Source organism: Bombyx mandarina, chromosome 04 (genome assembly GCF_030267445.1).
Source record: "Bombyx mandarina strain Sakado chromosome 04, ASM3026744v2".
Classification (NCBI taxonomy): Eukaryota; Metazoa; Arthropoda; class Insecta; order Lepidoptera; family Bombycidae; genus Bombyx; species Bombyx mandarina.
The window spans coordinates 874,601-892,045 of record NC_143211.1 but is presented as its reverse complement, the minus strand read 5'-3'; the positions used below and the strand labels follow the sequence as shown (position 1 = coordinate 892,045).

At 38.2% G+C, this 17,445-nt stretch overlaps 1 protein-coding gene across 1 annotated transcript; it reads left to right on the top strand.

The window, feature by feature from the left end:
* The first annotated feature begins 4,099 nt into the window (after positions 1–4,099).
* LOC114239418 (sodium/potassium-transporting ATPase subunit beta-1) lies at positions 4,100–17,370 on the top strand. The gene is made up of 7 exons (XM_028169601.2): positions 4,100–4,436; positions 9,607–9,735; positions 10,912–11,031; positions 12,741–12,841; positions 14,589–14,687; positions 14,940–15,093; positions 15,760–17,370. The coding sequence occupies exons 1-7, from the start codon at positions 4,298–4,300 to the stop codon at positions 15,888–15,890; spliced, it is 873 nt and encodes a 290-aa protein (XP_028025402.2). The 5' UTR covers positions 4,100–4,297; the 3' UTR covers positions 15,891–17,370.
* The last annotated feature ends 75 nt before the right edge of the window (positions 17,371–17,445 follow it).

Below are 17,445 nucleotides of genomic sequence, written 5' to 3'. Positions count from 1 at the left end.
GTATCAAATCACTGCAATTTGGCGAGTTGACTTTTCATACATGATGATAATCCTTCAGCGTGGAAGTTGTTCGTGAACACGGTTCATGTAGATTTGTATTGCCTATAGGCAAATGGCCTGATGGTAAGTGGTCCGAAAGCCAAGGACATCATCAATGCCAAGGGCGCAGTTGAGACACTGCGCGAGCGCTTTGGACCAGCTTGCAGGAATAAAATGGGCGGTACAGGAATAATGCGAAACACTAGAGGCAGGCAAGAGCTCACATCCTGTCTGGTGTTAAGCGGTTACTGGAGCCCATAGACATTTACAATGTAAATGCGCTACCCACCTTGAGATGTAAGTTCTAAGGGCTCAATATAGCTACAACGGCTGCCCTACCCTTCAAACCGAAACCCATTACTGCTTCACGGCAGAAATAGACAGGGGTGGTACCTACCCGTGCGGACTCACAAGAGTTCCTACCACCAGTAATTACGCAAATTATAATTTTGCGGGTTTCATTTTTATTACACGATGTTATTTCTTCACCGCGGAAGTCAATCGTAAACATTTGTTAATTTCATTAGAAATTCAATTGTATTTCATTAGAAAAATTGGTACCCGCCTGCGGGATTCGAAAACCGTTGCATCGCTAGATACGAATGCACCGAGCGTCTTATCCTTTAGGCCACGACGATTTCATAGGTAATAGGTTTGGTAACTATTTAAATCGTTCTCGTCATAGACGCTTAAGCTGTTTTGGATTTAGCGAGACCCTGTATTTAATCAGAAAAAAGACCTTCAGTATGCACGTGCATATTGAGCACAATGAGACGGCACACGGGAGCGCACATCACAATACCGTGAACCCCTCTGTCTCGTTCTGAAAGGATGACCTCGTACTCTCAATAGCACTGTGGGAAGACATTTAAATAGTACAACAATGTTTTATGAAGGGGTTTTTGTAACGGTTAATGGGGCTATCCTTTTTTAATTTATTGCTTAGATGAGTGAACGAGCTTACGGCCTCTCTGGTGTTAAGCCCATAGACATTTACAACGTAAATGCGCCAGCCACCTTGAGAAATAAGTTTGAGGTCTCAGTATAGTTACAATGGCTATCCCACCCTTCAAACCAAACGCATTACTGCTTTACGGCAGAAATAGGCAGGGTGGTGGTACCTACCTACCCCTGCGGACTCAAGACGTTCTACCACCAGTAACAACTTTTGAGGAGTAGACAGGCCGTATATTGTGAAAGTTGTGCGCCTAAAAAATTACTGCCTCTTACTTACTGACGTTAGGGCACAGTCAGCACGGGTAGATGCTGTCATCCAGAGCATTTTTGCAGCGAAAGAGCTTGTTTCGGTTTGAAGGTTGGGACGGCGACACATGGAATTGAAACATGGACTGCAATGCTCCAAGACTGGCGGAATTCCGGTTATGATGCCTATGGGTTCGGGTAACAATCAATCCCCAGGTGGATCGTAGGTCAGATCGTCCATTAACAACTCAACAGCATATAGCTTCGTAGCGGTAGCGGTTAGCGCTCCTGGGTATACCTATCCGAAATTACAACATCGGTATATCTATATACTTTGTATTATTTAATTTTATACAATCTGTCATTCCAAGTGGAAGTAATGAGTCAAGGTCCGCAGGTTTGCTGGTAGAAACGACATGTCAGTAACAATTTTAACCGACTTCTAAAAAATAAGGAGTTCGTCGAGGAGCAAATTCGACTGTATTATTTATGTTGCGGATATTTTTTCTGTGTGAAACTCTTTTATTTGGTGGTTCTCATGTGTTCTTATTCAAAGATTTATCAAGACCTGAGCAGTAGGTTTTGAGTTTTTCTCATTAATAAACGATTGACTGACTTCGACTACATTAATGATAAGTATTACCTTATTTTGTTGAAGCAAGCTGGCTTTTTTGACTTTAATTAATTAAAGGCTTGTCTGGAAGGGATCGCTTTTAGCGATAAAACCGCCTATTGTACAATTGCATCTGCTTGCTGACTGATTTTTTAAAATGTTAATTGTGTTTTGTAGGGTAATAAAGTGTTCTCTCTCTCTCTTTTTTATTGAATATTTGCCTTATCATTTAATTAATAAAATGCTCAGCGGTTGACAGTTCTTGACCGCTTCTTTTGCTTCGACGTACATCAGCGACGATGACCACTCATCACTAGTAGGACTGTAATATATGTGGATCTATTTTTAAAATCTATAGAAAATGCAAGATCATTCACCAATTCAGTCTTTCCGTGCACCCAACGATTTAAAAAGGTTCGAACAGATTGTTCGTGTTTATGTATCATCAACACAAAACTCATTCTAAAAAATGTGTGTATATGTGTGTGAGTGTGTGTGATTTTAAAATTATTATTACTGTACCGGGCTCATCTTTACCACATGTGTCAGTCGGTCGCTCCTTCTGGTTCGTGCACTTGTACTCACACGTCGCAGGAATGCAATTAATACGGATTTTTTGTTAAATGGCCAGATAATGTCAAATAAAAAGGATGGATGATCAAAACTGTGTTACAAATTCCTATATTTCAGGGGTGGCCAACCGGTAGATCGCGATCGACCGGTCGATCGTGGCTATTAGTTCAGTCGATCGTGGCAAGACAAAAAATACAAATACATAGAACAGACTGCGCAACGTAATCACCAATTGCTGTATGCATCATCTTCGTCTTGTATCGTTTGTTAATGACCATTACGTCACATTCTTTATCCTCTCTTTCACACAACAGTTCTCTTTTATTATATAACTAGCTGACCTGGCAGACTTTGTAGTGCCTCAATCGATAAATAAGATACCTAAACTTTTGTATAAAATAAACTTAAAACAAACAAAAGGAATCCGTCTGACGAGGGACACATCAAAGAAAAAACAAAATTGTTATTTTTATTTAATTCCAATCATTTTCATATTTATCTTTTATCTATCTTTTAAACCTTCTCTAGACTTTCACAAATAATTCAAGACCAAAATTAGCCAAATCGGTCCAGCCGTTCTCGAGTTTTAGCGAGACTAACGAACAGCAATTCATTTTTATATATATAGATAGATAGATTTCAGGTTTATTTTAATCTTTTTAATAAAAGAAAATAAGATACTTATTTGTATACTGAACTACATTGTTTCATTAAATTTCAAGAAAGGCCGTCTGAAGATCGCAGTAGACAGTAAATCTTGGTTTTAATCAAGTTGGCCACCCCTGCTATATTGAATTGTGTATTGTTCACTCATGAAGGGGTTATTGGAACTGCCCGGTACGAGGGTTAACACTTTTCTAAAGTATTAACAGGTGTAATATGTCTTGTTGATGTTAATATCGTGATTGAGGACCACGTTCAAGCCATCAGACAGAGAGGCTGATAAAACTAATGTTAAATACTAGTAACCAAACGTAATAAAATATTAAAATGGATAACCAAAACTTTAATATTATGATTTTAATCATCTTAGCGTTCAATTAATTTGTATTGTTCGAAACTTCTATACTTATTTCGCCTTTTCGCATTAAAAGTGTACAATTTCCAAAAATATTCGAAATTGAGTTAATATGCGAAGTCATTTGGTATGACCAGTGTTTTTCTCATAACTACTGTCAAAAGAGCGTAGTTTAGCTTTTTTTTTATATACCTGTGTTTTGACCACTATTAACAAAATTAATATATAATTTTATCTTAATCTAAAAGACAAATAATGTGACTGGTAAAAAATAAAAAATAAAATATGATTATTAAAAAAAATCTTACATGTTAAACATTTAAAACACTCTCCTGTAAAATTAGTAAGTTCTGAGATTATACAGTTTAAATGCGAGAAGACGATTTGATGTTCAATATTGCTTCCTGATTGGATCAAGTTATTAAACCTAATTTATCTTCCATTAAAAGCGTCACGATAATTACGTTGTTTACATTTAAAAAAATAACGTAAAATAGCTAGCTACATTAAACGTCACGATCATTAGTTATACGCGACCGACACACCCACAGAAGATCTTTATATCTAAATCAACGTCTGAATTCCTTGGCATTTTATAAATATAACGAAACGGCACGCGACCGGCGACGCGACGAGAACGACGTACGCGCAGTACGCACGACGACTTCGCAAATGACAGTCGCAAATTAGAAAAAAAAAAACATCAAGCAAACAAACAAACAAAACACCTTAAAATTAATCAATTGCTTGTTGATTTTCTTTACGTAAATTAATATTATATTAAAAGAAGAGTCCTTAATATCCAAGCAGGACGAAACATAGGTCGCATTTAAATTTGTGATAAATTTGTAATGCCTGAGAACGATACGACGGAGGAAAAGGAGTGGGTGAGAGGACCAGAAAACATAGGGTCAGTATGGTCGAGGATAGCTCGAGCTATTTACAATCCTAAAGAAAGGAGCTTCTTGGGACGAACAGCCAAACGATGGGGTAAGACTTGTTAATTTAATTGATATAGGCATAGGCATTTTTACTGGTGGTAGGACCTCTTGTGAGTCCGCACGCGTAGGTACCACCACCCACCTATTTCTGCCGTGAAGCAGTAATGCGTTTCGGTTTGAAGGGTGGGGCAGCCGTTGTAACTATACTTGAGACCTGAGAACTTATATCTCAAGGTGGGTGTGAGCTAGTCCAGCCACCTAAGCAATAAAAAAAAAAGCATACCTACGCAGACAACATTACAGCCTGCCCCATGTTAAGCAGTTACTGGAAGCAAGACTGAAGCCATCGTACAGAATGAGACGTCTGTTGTAACTACATGACGTGTCGAGCGATACGACTATCCTGGTGTTCAAACCCCGCAGGTAATTCCTACGTTTTCTAAGCAAATATGTTGTACCTAATTTATGTTCACGGATTATTTTAATGTTGAAGGAATAAACAAGGTCTGATAAAAACTAAGCCCGCCAAAACTATAATTTGTTTAATTGTCGGTAGGCAGAGTAGTGGCAAATTCACGAAGCTCAGAAACGCGAATTTATTAAATACACGACACTATTGATTTTTCGATTTTTGCACAACGAACAGTATTGAAGTGATAAGAGAAAGCTACTCGTTGAACTCAAGGAAGAGTTCGACATGAAGCCTGGCCTGTGATATCAGCCCGCTAAGGTTTCTGGCCGGATCTTCGGTAGGGGTCGTGTTCCGACTCGATAGTAGATCCAAAGCAGATGACTTTGGAGCTGTCAGACTTCTTTCGGAGGCTCGGGCAGCTGTTAGAGAGCCTTAACCTTGAGTTGGCCCATACATGCTGGCGAAGCGGGAAAGGCCTTCACACTATCAGCTATCCCTCCATTCCAAAAAAAAAGTTAGGCAGTGACACGTTTGTGCCTCCATATCACTTCCACAACTCAGACGAATCTAATAAAACCTCATCTGTTGAAATCCGTTAAAAGTTTAGGTTGTAGAGAATACGAAATCTATACCGTACAATGGGGTAAATAGGGACAAAATTGAATTTTAAAATAGTTCCAATTAAATAGTCACTGCTCAACCAAAGAAATAAGTTGAGTCTTGAACGTACCTAGGTGATAAAAACCGTTACATTATTTTAATTATTCATTTTAAAGAAATAATCGGTAAAATAATGGCCGTCCCAATTTACCCAGCGTCCGGGGTAAATTGACACGGTTAAGGGTTAAATTGGGATATTTGTAAGGGCTGTCAACTCGCAGTACTGCGATATATAGGTAGGTGCCATATAATTATTTATATGGACCGAAATGATGAATACAATCCATAATTTAAGCACAATACACAACATAGTGTAAATTAAGCTGGTTTCTATTCCGAAGCGATGTGACGTGAATGATAATCAACAATACAATGATCAAAAAAAGTATGTGCATGTTATATTTTAGAAAATTATTATTTAATTTCCTTAAAATCACAACTCTGAAACAAAATCATAAAATAGAATAAAAAATTGAAAACAAAAGGACTGGAAATGCAATAATATAATTTTATTTAATAAACATTTTCAAAATAATCTTTGAGCAAGAGTAAGATATCAGGTGAATAAGATTAAAAAAAAGTTTTATCTGATTACTGCCAATAATAACAAAAATAAAAGAAATTATTTCTAAGCGAAATAACTAAACTCAATTAATTCACTCACTCATAATTGGATATCTCGGATTTTTAATTAATGTTACATTTAAAATCTGAGGCCTGTTTTTATTTGTGTGTGTTCGTTGTGAATGTTAACAAAATCATGATTCGACGCGTGAATAGATTCTGAAATAACAAAAGTTTTGATTCGTTTGAGTTCTTTTAACTTTTAATTTTTTTTATTGCTATAAAGAACATACGACCGGGCAGATATTACAAGGTAAATGTCGCGAAAAAAAAGTAATTATATATATACTTTTCTTTTACCTATAATACTTACATAAACTAACTGATAAACACATTAACCTCCTTTACATCACGCAATTAAGTGATAGTATAGGCTAAAAAATCTATTATAAGATATCAGTGACAACCCTAACAAGCCATCCCTATTTTGTCTTTTGGCGTTCCAATTTTGTGTTTTCTCGTCCCTAATTTTTCCAGTCTCGTTCCAAATTACCCTACATACGTCCCAATTTTCCCCAAAAAGAAAGGAAAAAATATACATTTTTTATTTTGTCGAAATATTGTATTTAAAATAAGAATATTGCAACTTACCGTTTGTTGTGGTATTTCCAGGTGTATTAAAAACTTATATAAACTGTGATCTTATTGAAAAAACAACGATAATATCACTTTTTTTAAAAGTTCTTTAAGCTGTTTTAAAACGCACTTTTCAACCACTATTTTAAATTTAATTTGACGAATTTTTGGGACCAACTTAACTCATGTTTAGTACTTCCATAGTTAACTTGGTTTTTCTTCTATACATTGATAAATATTACCTTAAAGAAAATTAGGTAGATTCCGTGCTACAAGTACTTTGAGAATCTTCCGCAGGTTTGTCCCAATTTACCCCATGTCATGGTATATATAAAAATGAAACCCGTTTTCCGTTGTCACGACATAACATGAAAACGGCTTGACCGATTTGGCTAATTTTGGTCTTGAATTATTTGTGGAAGTCCAGAGAAGGTTTAAAAGGTATAAAAATATGAAAATTCTCGGAATTAAATAAAAATAACAATTTTGTTTTCCCTTTGACGTGTCCCCCGTCGGACGGATTCCTTTTGTTTGTTTTAAGTTTATTCTATATAAAAGTTTAGGTCTTTTATTTATCGATTTAGGCACTACGAAGTCTGCCGGGTCAGCTAGTACACAATAAATACGCTGGAAAACGAATATTTTAATTCGTCAGTCGTTTTAAAATTAATTATGCGGTAATCAATGTAAATAGATTGATCAAATGAAAATCATTTTAATTTTGAATAAAGAATAAAGCGGCAAAATTAGGTGACAATGTATTTGTGTGTCTCATAATATAGTAGAAAATACGAAATGGATTTCTGGTCGAATCCGTATCTTACTGAGATATTTGCTTGTCGATATGCGAATGTACATTTCTGACATTAATAACACAGGATTTTTTTTATAGCCAATGTACTTCTATTACTTTCATCGACCCGTCAAAATCTGCGAAGCATTGGAAGAATAGTAAATTGTGAATTCACTAAAATAAATAATTGTTTTCACCCGCGTCCACGACCAACCACGTCTCGCATAGTCTTTTTTTTAATGCTTATGTGGTAGTCCTGAGAGTAAAACTTAACATTCGTGTATGATACGCTTTTTCTCCATTCTAGTTAACTCTCGAATGTTCCTTAAGTAGCCGTGACTTTTAATATTATATCAAGTTATAGTAATGCGTAAGAACATGGAATATGACACCAAGTGTAATATTACATGAGCACACTGCAGTTGTTTTACAGCGTCCGATACGATTTTTATTCGTCTCACGATATTAATATATCGTATTTTTGTGCGTTTTGTGGGACATACGAATGACATTGCGCAGTATCGAAACATGTTAGACGGTGATCGTCGTGCTGATCATCCGCTCTTTCGAGACGCTCAGTCAGAAAGTGTCGTTATGCAATTAAGGCCTGTTCATCTACTTTTAACTTATTCTGCCCACCAAATCTTCTAGTTTCGATATATTTTAGTGTTGTGAGTGCGCATCTATTGTCTTTTAACACGTCATCTCGGATCCTCCCGATCCACTAACGGTGCTTTTAGGTACTTCAAGCACCGGTCACCGTTCTCGTCGAACCCGTCGCTTGCGACGAAGGGCTCGACGAGTAAATTAACTCTCAGACACAGCCCACTGAGTTTCTCGCCGGATCTTCTCAGTGGGTCGCGTTTCCGATCCGGTGGTAGATTCTGCGAAGCACGGCTCTTGCTAGGGTTCGTGTTAGCAACGTCACCAGGCTTGAGCCCCGTGAGCTCACCTACTAAAGTTAGGGTTACGCTGACATAGCCGCTAGGGCTGTCAGCTTAGGTAGGAAAAAAAAAAGAAGTCTTTTAACAACGTCTTACGTTTCTATCCTGGGGACGGCGAGATGGATGTAACATGCTCTGCGTAAACCCTGTCCTGCCGTCTCAATAGCTCCGACTGGGCTTCGGCTCGGTCCGGAGTAGGGAGTAGGGCTGTGAGCAGCACGACTTTTTAGTGAGGTTCCCACACCCACATACCCTTCCCGCCGTGTGGGTGGAGATCCGGTGATTTTCTCCTGAAAAATAAACGTGTCTATCCTATGTGTCCGGACTACAGTGTTAGGATAGGAGGTTAATTCGATACGCATTGCAGGGGAGGTCACTAATTAGATGATTTAAATGCATCCGAGATCTAAAATCATTTTTGGGGGGAATCGTTGGACTTCATATTTGGACCGACAGCAATATTGTGCTTATTAACACTACGGATATTTCGTAGTTACTTTAAAGAAGGGAATTCTGTTTTGGTAGTATGGTTCGTCACGCGAACAATCGGCGCAATAAATAATCATAAATTAATGACCGTTTAAATAACCGTGATATGTACGTGTTAAAATATTATTGCGCCAACTAAATAATATACTCGTATTTAACATGAATATGTTTACGTCAAGTACGTCATAACCTAGCCTAGTCATTCGCATTAGTACGCAAATACATATACAATACAAGTAGTGAAGCGATCGAAAACTTTATAAAGTAGGTACTAGCTTTTGCCCGCGACTTTGTCCGCGTGGAATAGTTCACATATAACGCTTAATTTTAGAACAAATTTGGTTAGCATAAAAAACGTTACAGTGAGCCAACCTTAACATAATAATATAGACATGTGCTGTCGTGGACTTTTTTTAGATCTTTTAAAGGGGAACAATTCCGTCATAGATTATTTTAGCGAAACTTTAACCGTTTCTGCAGCGCACGCAGCGGAAGCTCTCAAAAGGGATAAAAAAATCCGATTTGGAAACATTGTTTATTGGTGCTTCGCTTGTATTGTTCTTAGCGTGATGTTATCCAGCCTATAGCCTTCCTCGATAAATGAGCTATCTAACATTGAAATAATATTTCAAATCGCACCAATAGTTCCTGAGATTAGTGCGTTCAAACAAACAAACTCTTCAGCTTTATAATATATAGTATAGATTGGGTATTCTTTTAGGTATCGTACTAGTATTCTACTTGGTATTTTACGCGGCGCTGGCGCTTCTATTCGGCATATGCATGGCGGGTCTGGTGTACCACATCGATGCTATCACACCAACATACACGCTCGACCGATCCTTAATAGGTAAGTTATAGATTTTGTACCAGGTAGTCATAGATACAACATTACAGCGATTATAATGTTTGAATAAAGCATGATATGTAAACAAAATATCCAAAGGTTTTACTGTGCTGTGGTTATCGCGAATTATATGATATTCCCCTCGATTTTCTATTAATATTATAACCAAACCTTGTTATGATAATAACGTATACAACGCAAAATAAATTAGCCAAATCGGTTGAGCTTTTCTGAGTGATGCACCGTCATATGTGTATGTATGTACAAAATAATATGTGGTAATTGATTTTTATGTACACTACACACACTAACTAGCCTTTAACGTTTTCGGGTAATTGTACAATAATTTATTATAGCCGAGGAGTAGTTTTTTTCTGGATGAAAACTTCATGACCTTTTCTTTACCCCTGATAGGGTGCATGCAGGACTTCATTAAGGTCGGTTCAGTAGTTAAGACGTGAATGCGTCACAAACAAACTCACTTGCGTATTTGTAATATCAGTAAACTATGGATATAATATGCATGTAACATAATAATTACATGTACATGTAATGCATTTTTATTGCTTAGATCGGTGGACGAGTTCACGGTCCATGTGTTGTTAAGTGGTTACGGTAGTCCTTATATATCAACAACGTAAATGCCGCGATCCACCTTGAGATCTAAGTATCAGTTTTACAGTAAGGGCTACCCCACTTTTTACTGGTGGTAGGACCTCTTGGGAGTCCGCACGGGTAGGTACCACCACCCCGCCTATTTCCGCCGTGAAGCAGTAATGCGTTTCGGTTTGAAGGGTGGGGCAGCCGCTGTAACTATACTGAGACATTCGAACTTATATCTCAAGGTGCGTGGCGCATTTACGTTGTAGATGTCTATGGGCTCCAGTAACCACTTAACACCAGGTGGGCTGTGAGCTCGTCAAATCATCTAAGCAATAAAAAAAACCCCTTCAAGCCGGAAGTCGATATTCCTTCACATTAGACATAGACAGGGTGGTGGTCTCTACCCGAGCGGGCCCACAAGAAGTCCAACCACCAGTTTGACAAATGCATATATTGCATTTATAAAGAAAGCGCTCTACGATCAATATACTATCTATACTTCAGATAATAATTAATTTTCTCTGTGTTTTGATTAGCATTGTTACCATATCATCAGTACAAATATACATGTTTCAGGTTCGAATCCAGGAGTGACCTACAGACCTAGACCAAATGACGGCATCAAAATCAGCATCGACATAAACAATTTCACTGAAACAAATGCGATTTTAAAAGATCTCGACGAGTTTTTTCAGCGTAAGTACTCGATCATTCCTGTTTCAAAGGACGAACCGTATGCCTAGGGTATTGTGTATCTGAGACCATAAATATTAACGACACAAAAAGTTAAGTGAAAGGAATATATTGTTGCGAAGAGATTGATGACGTCAAATCATTTCAAAACAAGCGAGTTCGCCTTCGTTGTGACGTCACAATTTCCGTATATAATGCTTAAATTGATAACTAAAACAACAAAATAGTAATCATAGTTTTAACCAGCTTTTTTTTAGTAATACTGTTAATTATTTATCATCACACCTCCCGCCATCGGAGCAGAGTTCATCAATATTATCTGGAACGGCTGCGTTCACTGACAGTGCGTTTCCAAAGATCTTTTCTGCCACGCACCATCCAGCTTTGGAATGAGCTTCCCCTCCACGGTGTTTCCCGAGCACTATGACATGTCCTTCTTCAAACGAGGCTTGCGGAGAGTACTTAGTGGCAGGCAACAGCTTGGTTCTGCCCGTGGCATTACTGACGTCCATGGGCGACGGTAACCACTTACCATCAGGTGGGCCGTATGCTCGACTGCCTTCAAAGGCAATAAAAAAAATCTGTTGGTATATATTTTTTAATTATCATTTTGTTAATATGTTGCTTTGCCTATTTCTGCGTCAAAGTGGCTATAGTTTCAAGTTAAGATGATAGGATGTACATTGTGTTGTTTATTGGCCTTAAAGTGAATATCAGGTTGATTCTGAATTCAGATGAGCTTAAAGACTAATATTAAACACTCCTGTTCCATTATGCTTATTGCTAGTCGTTGACTAAAACCTTTTAGATGTAATCAATTAGGTTCCACAAACAGATCGGTCACGGTTGATGATTAGCAGACACACCCTGTGCAGGGCGTGCTCGCGACTGAGTGCTCCACAATGTACTAACAATGTTTATGTTTGATGGAAGCTTAGAATGAAACGGAAAAATCGTCACTGAATTGACGTTAAGCTGTGACATTAAAACTGTTTTTTATTCCTACCTATTGGCCGATAGTTTAAGGCTTCCAGTTAAGGCTTCAAGGTGGGTGGCGCATTTACGTTGTAGATGTCTATGGGCTCCAGTAACCGCCTAACACCAGGTGGGCTGTGAGTTCGTCGTTAGATGGGTCTAAGCAATAAAATAAAAAAAAGTTACACGTGAATGGGTAGGTGAGCTCGCGGGTTCAAACTGAGAGAATTTGCTAACACTAGCCTTAGCAAGAGCAGTGATTCGCTGAATCTACCATTTGAAACAGAATACCATGCCTTTAGCTAGAGATTACACATTTGGAAGGATAGGAAAATGAATTCAAAAGGACAGAATAAGTCCGCAGTAAGAATTTCAGGATGGAGATTTTTTCGCCTACCCTTTCTCGCAAGAAACGTTTTATCGCAAAACAAACATTTATGGTAAAATATTATTACATTGAGTAGTTTTATTTAAACAAAAATGTTAAATTATATATAAAAAACTAATTCTAAAAACGTAATTAACTACGAGCCTAAAACAAAGGGCGGAATGATATAGTTATAAGAAAATAAATGTTTTATTAATTCGCAATTAGCAGACCCTTAATTGTAGCACGTACAATTTGAGTTAACTTTTACGCTATCGAGATCGTTAAAAAACTCGCACTACGCACACAGGCCGTAATACTGCATACGTGACTATTAAATATCTAGTAATGGACTTATTAATTGTTTCAGCTTACTTAAAGGACAGCAGTTACAAATCGGAAAATGGTTGCAAATCTGACGACAATTACGGGTATCCCGACACGCCCTGCCTTTTCATAAAAATCAATAAGGTATTCTTCTTCTTCTTCTCAGTCGTGTCACTCTTGACAGAGTGGTCGTGATCGTCATGTAGTGTTGGAAGGGGCAGACTTGATGCGTCTCACGATGTCGCGCCATCTCTAGGTATTAATGCACTTTTATTTTCTAACTATGGTCAAGTATAGATTCGACTGAGAGTTATAAGTGATTACCAACCTTGACACCCTTAAGAGAACGAGCGAGAGTACCTACCTCTGAAATCCGTCTTTACTGAAATTAAGTAGGCCGAGTTTGTTGACTCCCTTATAATGACGAGCACCGTGTTTATGTTTGGAGGATGAAGATAATAAATAAATAAATATTTACTAACGATCACGCCACGTTAACTGGTCCTGTGATAAGTTCGTAAAGAACTTGTGTTACAGGTACCAGATAATGGAAATAAATGTATACATCCATAACCCTGGAAAAGACATTTATATTTAACACACAAATATCTTCCCTTGGCGGGATTCGAACCCGCGACCCCCTTATGTAGTGACCATGTCACTTACCAGTAGTGGTATACACCAGACAGCCGTTAGCTGATACATAGAAGATATATCTTTTAAGTCATTAGTTTTGAATAATAATTGATGATGTATAATCGAAGTAAGAAGAAGAAAATGTAATAAAAAGTCGTGTGGGATCATTGTTGGAGTCTTAGCTTTAACGCTAGCTAAGAATGAAGAAGAATACGAATTTAATAAGTGCTGACTGAAAACGAAAGGTTTTAACTAACTGCGTCCTACCGGTAATGACTTACGGGGCCTGGACGTAAGTCATTTGAAGTCGTCGTGGTCTAAAGGATAAGACGTTCGGTGCATTCGTATGTAGCGGTGCACCGGTGTTCGAATCCCGCAGGCGGGTACCAATTTTTCTAATGAAATACGTACTTAACAAATGTTCACGATTGACTTCCACGGTGAAGGAATAACATCGTGTAATAAAAATCAAGCCCGCAAAATTATAATTTGCGTAGTCACTGGTAGTAGGACCTCTTGTGAGTCCGCACGGGTAGGTACCACCACCCCGCCTATTTCTGCCGTGAAGCAGTAATGCGTTTCGGTTTGAAGGGTGGGGTAGCCGTTGTAACTATACTGAGACCTTAGAACTTATATCTCAAGGTGGGTGGCGCATTTACATTGTAGATGTCTATGGGCTCCAGTAACCACTTAACATCAGGTGGGCTGTGAGCTCGTCCACCCATCTAAGCAATAAAAAAAAAGAAAAAAAAAAGGATAAAATCAGGAATGAGGCTGTTCGACAGAGAACTAAAGTCATCGACATAGATGAAGTTGCAGTGGGCTGGCCATATATACCGTAGAACTGAGGGTCGCTGGAGCAGATGGGTTCTGGAGGGGAGACGGTATAGCGGAAAACGTAACGTGGGACGCCCCCTGGCTAGGTGGTGCGATGACCTCCGAAGGGTGGCCAGCAAGAAGTGGATGAGGAGAGCCGAAGACCGGGCTCAGTGGTGTGGATTGGGAGAGGCCTATGTCCAGCAGTGGACGACTGTGGGCTGATCATGAAGTGATGACGTATATGTCAGCTTATGAATCCAGTTACTAGGGAAATTCTCCTCAAGATATCTTTGCTCGGTGCATTGGAATAAAGTTCATTTTACCTTACAAACGTTCATTTTACCTTACAAGCCTTGCTTGCTTAGCGGCATGTATTCATCAAAACAGTTATTGTACGGCATACTGTTTTATTACAATGTTTTATTATTACTTCCAGATATATGGCTGGACACCGGTTTATTACGAGAGCACGGATTTGCCAGCAGACATGCCGGAAGACTTAGTGGAGCATATCAAAGGATTAGATGCGAACGAGGTGATTTGTGATTGTTTTCATAATGTGAACTTACCATCTATAATGCAACAGTGTGTGGGAAAAGTAGAGATCAAGTCGTCTTAAAAAAAACTACCAAAAACCTCAAATTGGTTATAGAATCCGATCTTGAGATAAAATGTCTTTATTGTTTTTCTTTAAGTCACGAACTGACTTCGTTCAAATTCAAATTAAACTTAGGTCATAGTACGTCTACGCTTATTTTTTGATGAATGATATGATATCTCTGAACAGACTAAACGAGTATGGATATCGTGTTTAGAAGAGAAAGATAATGCCACTACCATAGAATATCCTTGGGGTCAAGGAATCCAGGGGAGCTACTTCCCATTTTTGAACAAGGAAGGGCAGACGAGTCCTGTTGTAGCAGTGAGGATCACTCCTCCAGGTAATGAAATTACGCATTTAACACAGAGCAAAACCTGATGGTGACCTGGCTGATGGCGAAAGTTTCTGTGTGATTGCAATGTTGGAAAATAGACACAAAAAAACAACAAGAAAAACAAACCATTAATTTAAATATTGACGGTTGTGCATCCCTAGAGTGATGAGGAAGTGGCTACCGTCTTTGCGTCGATAATTCTCATTGCTGAGGGTCGTGCTTCCTTTAATAACTTTCTCCTGGATTATCCTGCGCCAGTCCTGCCTATCCTCGGCTGCGCGGATTGGATGGGGGACTGACAACAACAGCTATTGGTATTTAGATTGCAACATTCCTTGTGAGACGCCCATGATATCTACATGTTCTGCATAATAGGTTTTTTTATTCTGGCAAAACATCGAATTTTAATCCACTTACCACCAAGCCGTGAGAAACATTCTCATTCAATGGATCCACAATGGAAGAATACGAATAGAAGAAATAGAGATTAAGCCGTATAGTTTGAATTATGTTAATTAGTTGCTCTTGCATTTTGAACTGTAACTACGGCTAGTGGAAGGCTTTGAAACATCTGGCAATCTTAGAACATCTGGCCAGTTTAAAATGAATAAAGCATGCCACCCTAGGGAAAACACCCTAACCACAGCAAAAAAAATATTATTTGTTAAACAGTGGGAAAGCTGATCGCGCTAAGATGCCGTGCGTGGGCCAAGAATATCCGATACCGCGCTAGTATCAAGGACTTCTCCGGATACACACCCATACAGGTGGAAGTGGAACACTCAGCCAACGTCACCGTCTAACTCCATTATATACAGCTCTTATATACATATATTATATTCACTCTTATAGATAAAGTTTATGTTACTCCTTATGGAACGTGTACCGCGTAAAACTTTGTACCCCTTTTTACGAAAAATGCGCGGACGGAGGAGTATGAAATTTCCCACACTTATAGGGAATATAGAGAAGGACTGCAGAATCCTAATATTTTTTAAAAATTATGCGTTGATAATACATTAATTCAATAAAAAAATAACATTACACACACTACCATGTATTTGACAACACACATTTAATATAACCTTTATTTATTGTCAAACTTTTGTCATTGCATTTGCTGCATAGACTTGCTCTGGTCAAAATGAGAATAGATGAATATTGTTTATCTTTATTAATATTTGTCTATAGTGTAGTCTTGGCGAAATCTGTTATTATGGAAGATGATAGTCTTTGACAATAGAACCTTAATAATGTTCAAACTTATAATTTCACTTAATTATAGTCGAATTTCGACTACAGAGGGACCACTACTAGTTCTTGTGAATGCGTCCACGTGTGTGTCGGCCGTGCACATATAAATAAATTTGGAGTATCTGTTTGTAATATTGAAATAGCATCTTTTTACTACATGCATATGAATATATATACGGTACACATACCAAAATAAGATTTTTTACAATTTTTGTCTGTATGTCTGTCTGTTTGTTCCGGCTAAGCTCTCGAACGGCTGGACCGATTTTTACGGGACTTTCACTGATAGGTAGTTGATGATATAAGGAGTAACTTAGGCTACTTTTTTTAGACTAGCTTCGCCCCGCGGCTTCACCCGCGGTACGACAATAACCGCGTGTAACATCGCGGGACTCAGGTATCAATCTCTTTTTTTTATTGCTATTGTGGTCAGACGAGCATACGGCAACTGAAGGTGAGTGGTTACCGTCGCCCATGGACTTCAGCAATGGCAAAATGAGGAAACAAATACCATTTTAATCGATATCTACTATCTAATTTTAAGCCTCCTATGAAGCGAACAGCCCTGTGTACAATGTGAGAATTGCACGGAAATTTCCAGCCCTTGACCTACGCGAATAGTTCCCATGGTAATCACTTAGTAGCCAAGTAATTGGAAAGGCGGGTCGCAGGGCGGGCGGCGCACCGGTTGACGCTAGAAACTGGCGGATGAAAGGCAGTTTTCAAAGAATTGCGAAACGCGTAGAGGAGACTACACTACTTTGTTTGTCAGTGCTTATTTTTATAATCTGTTACTGAAAGTTTATGCCCGTGATCAATTTCAGGGTACCGGTACAAAAGTCTGTCATAAACATGTGTGAAAATTTCGTAAATGAATTCCTTGCTTGAGAGCAATACCTTTATGTAAACTGCGTTCATAACCTAATGATAAATGTATGTGTAAATACCTTTTTTTTATTTTTTATGTAAATAAAATTTCGAACATGTTTGTTCTTATACTTTGTTCGGAATAAAATAAATGTGGTATCAGTGAATGTTTTATTCGTGAATATTAATATAACTATATTGACTACAACTAGGTAATACATATATTTATATTATTAT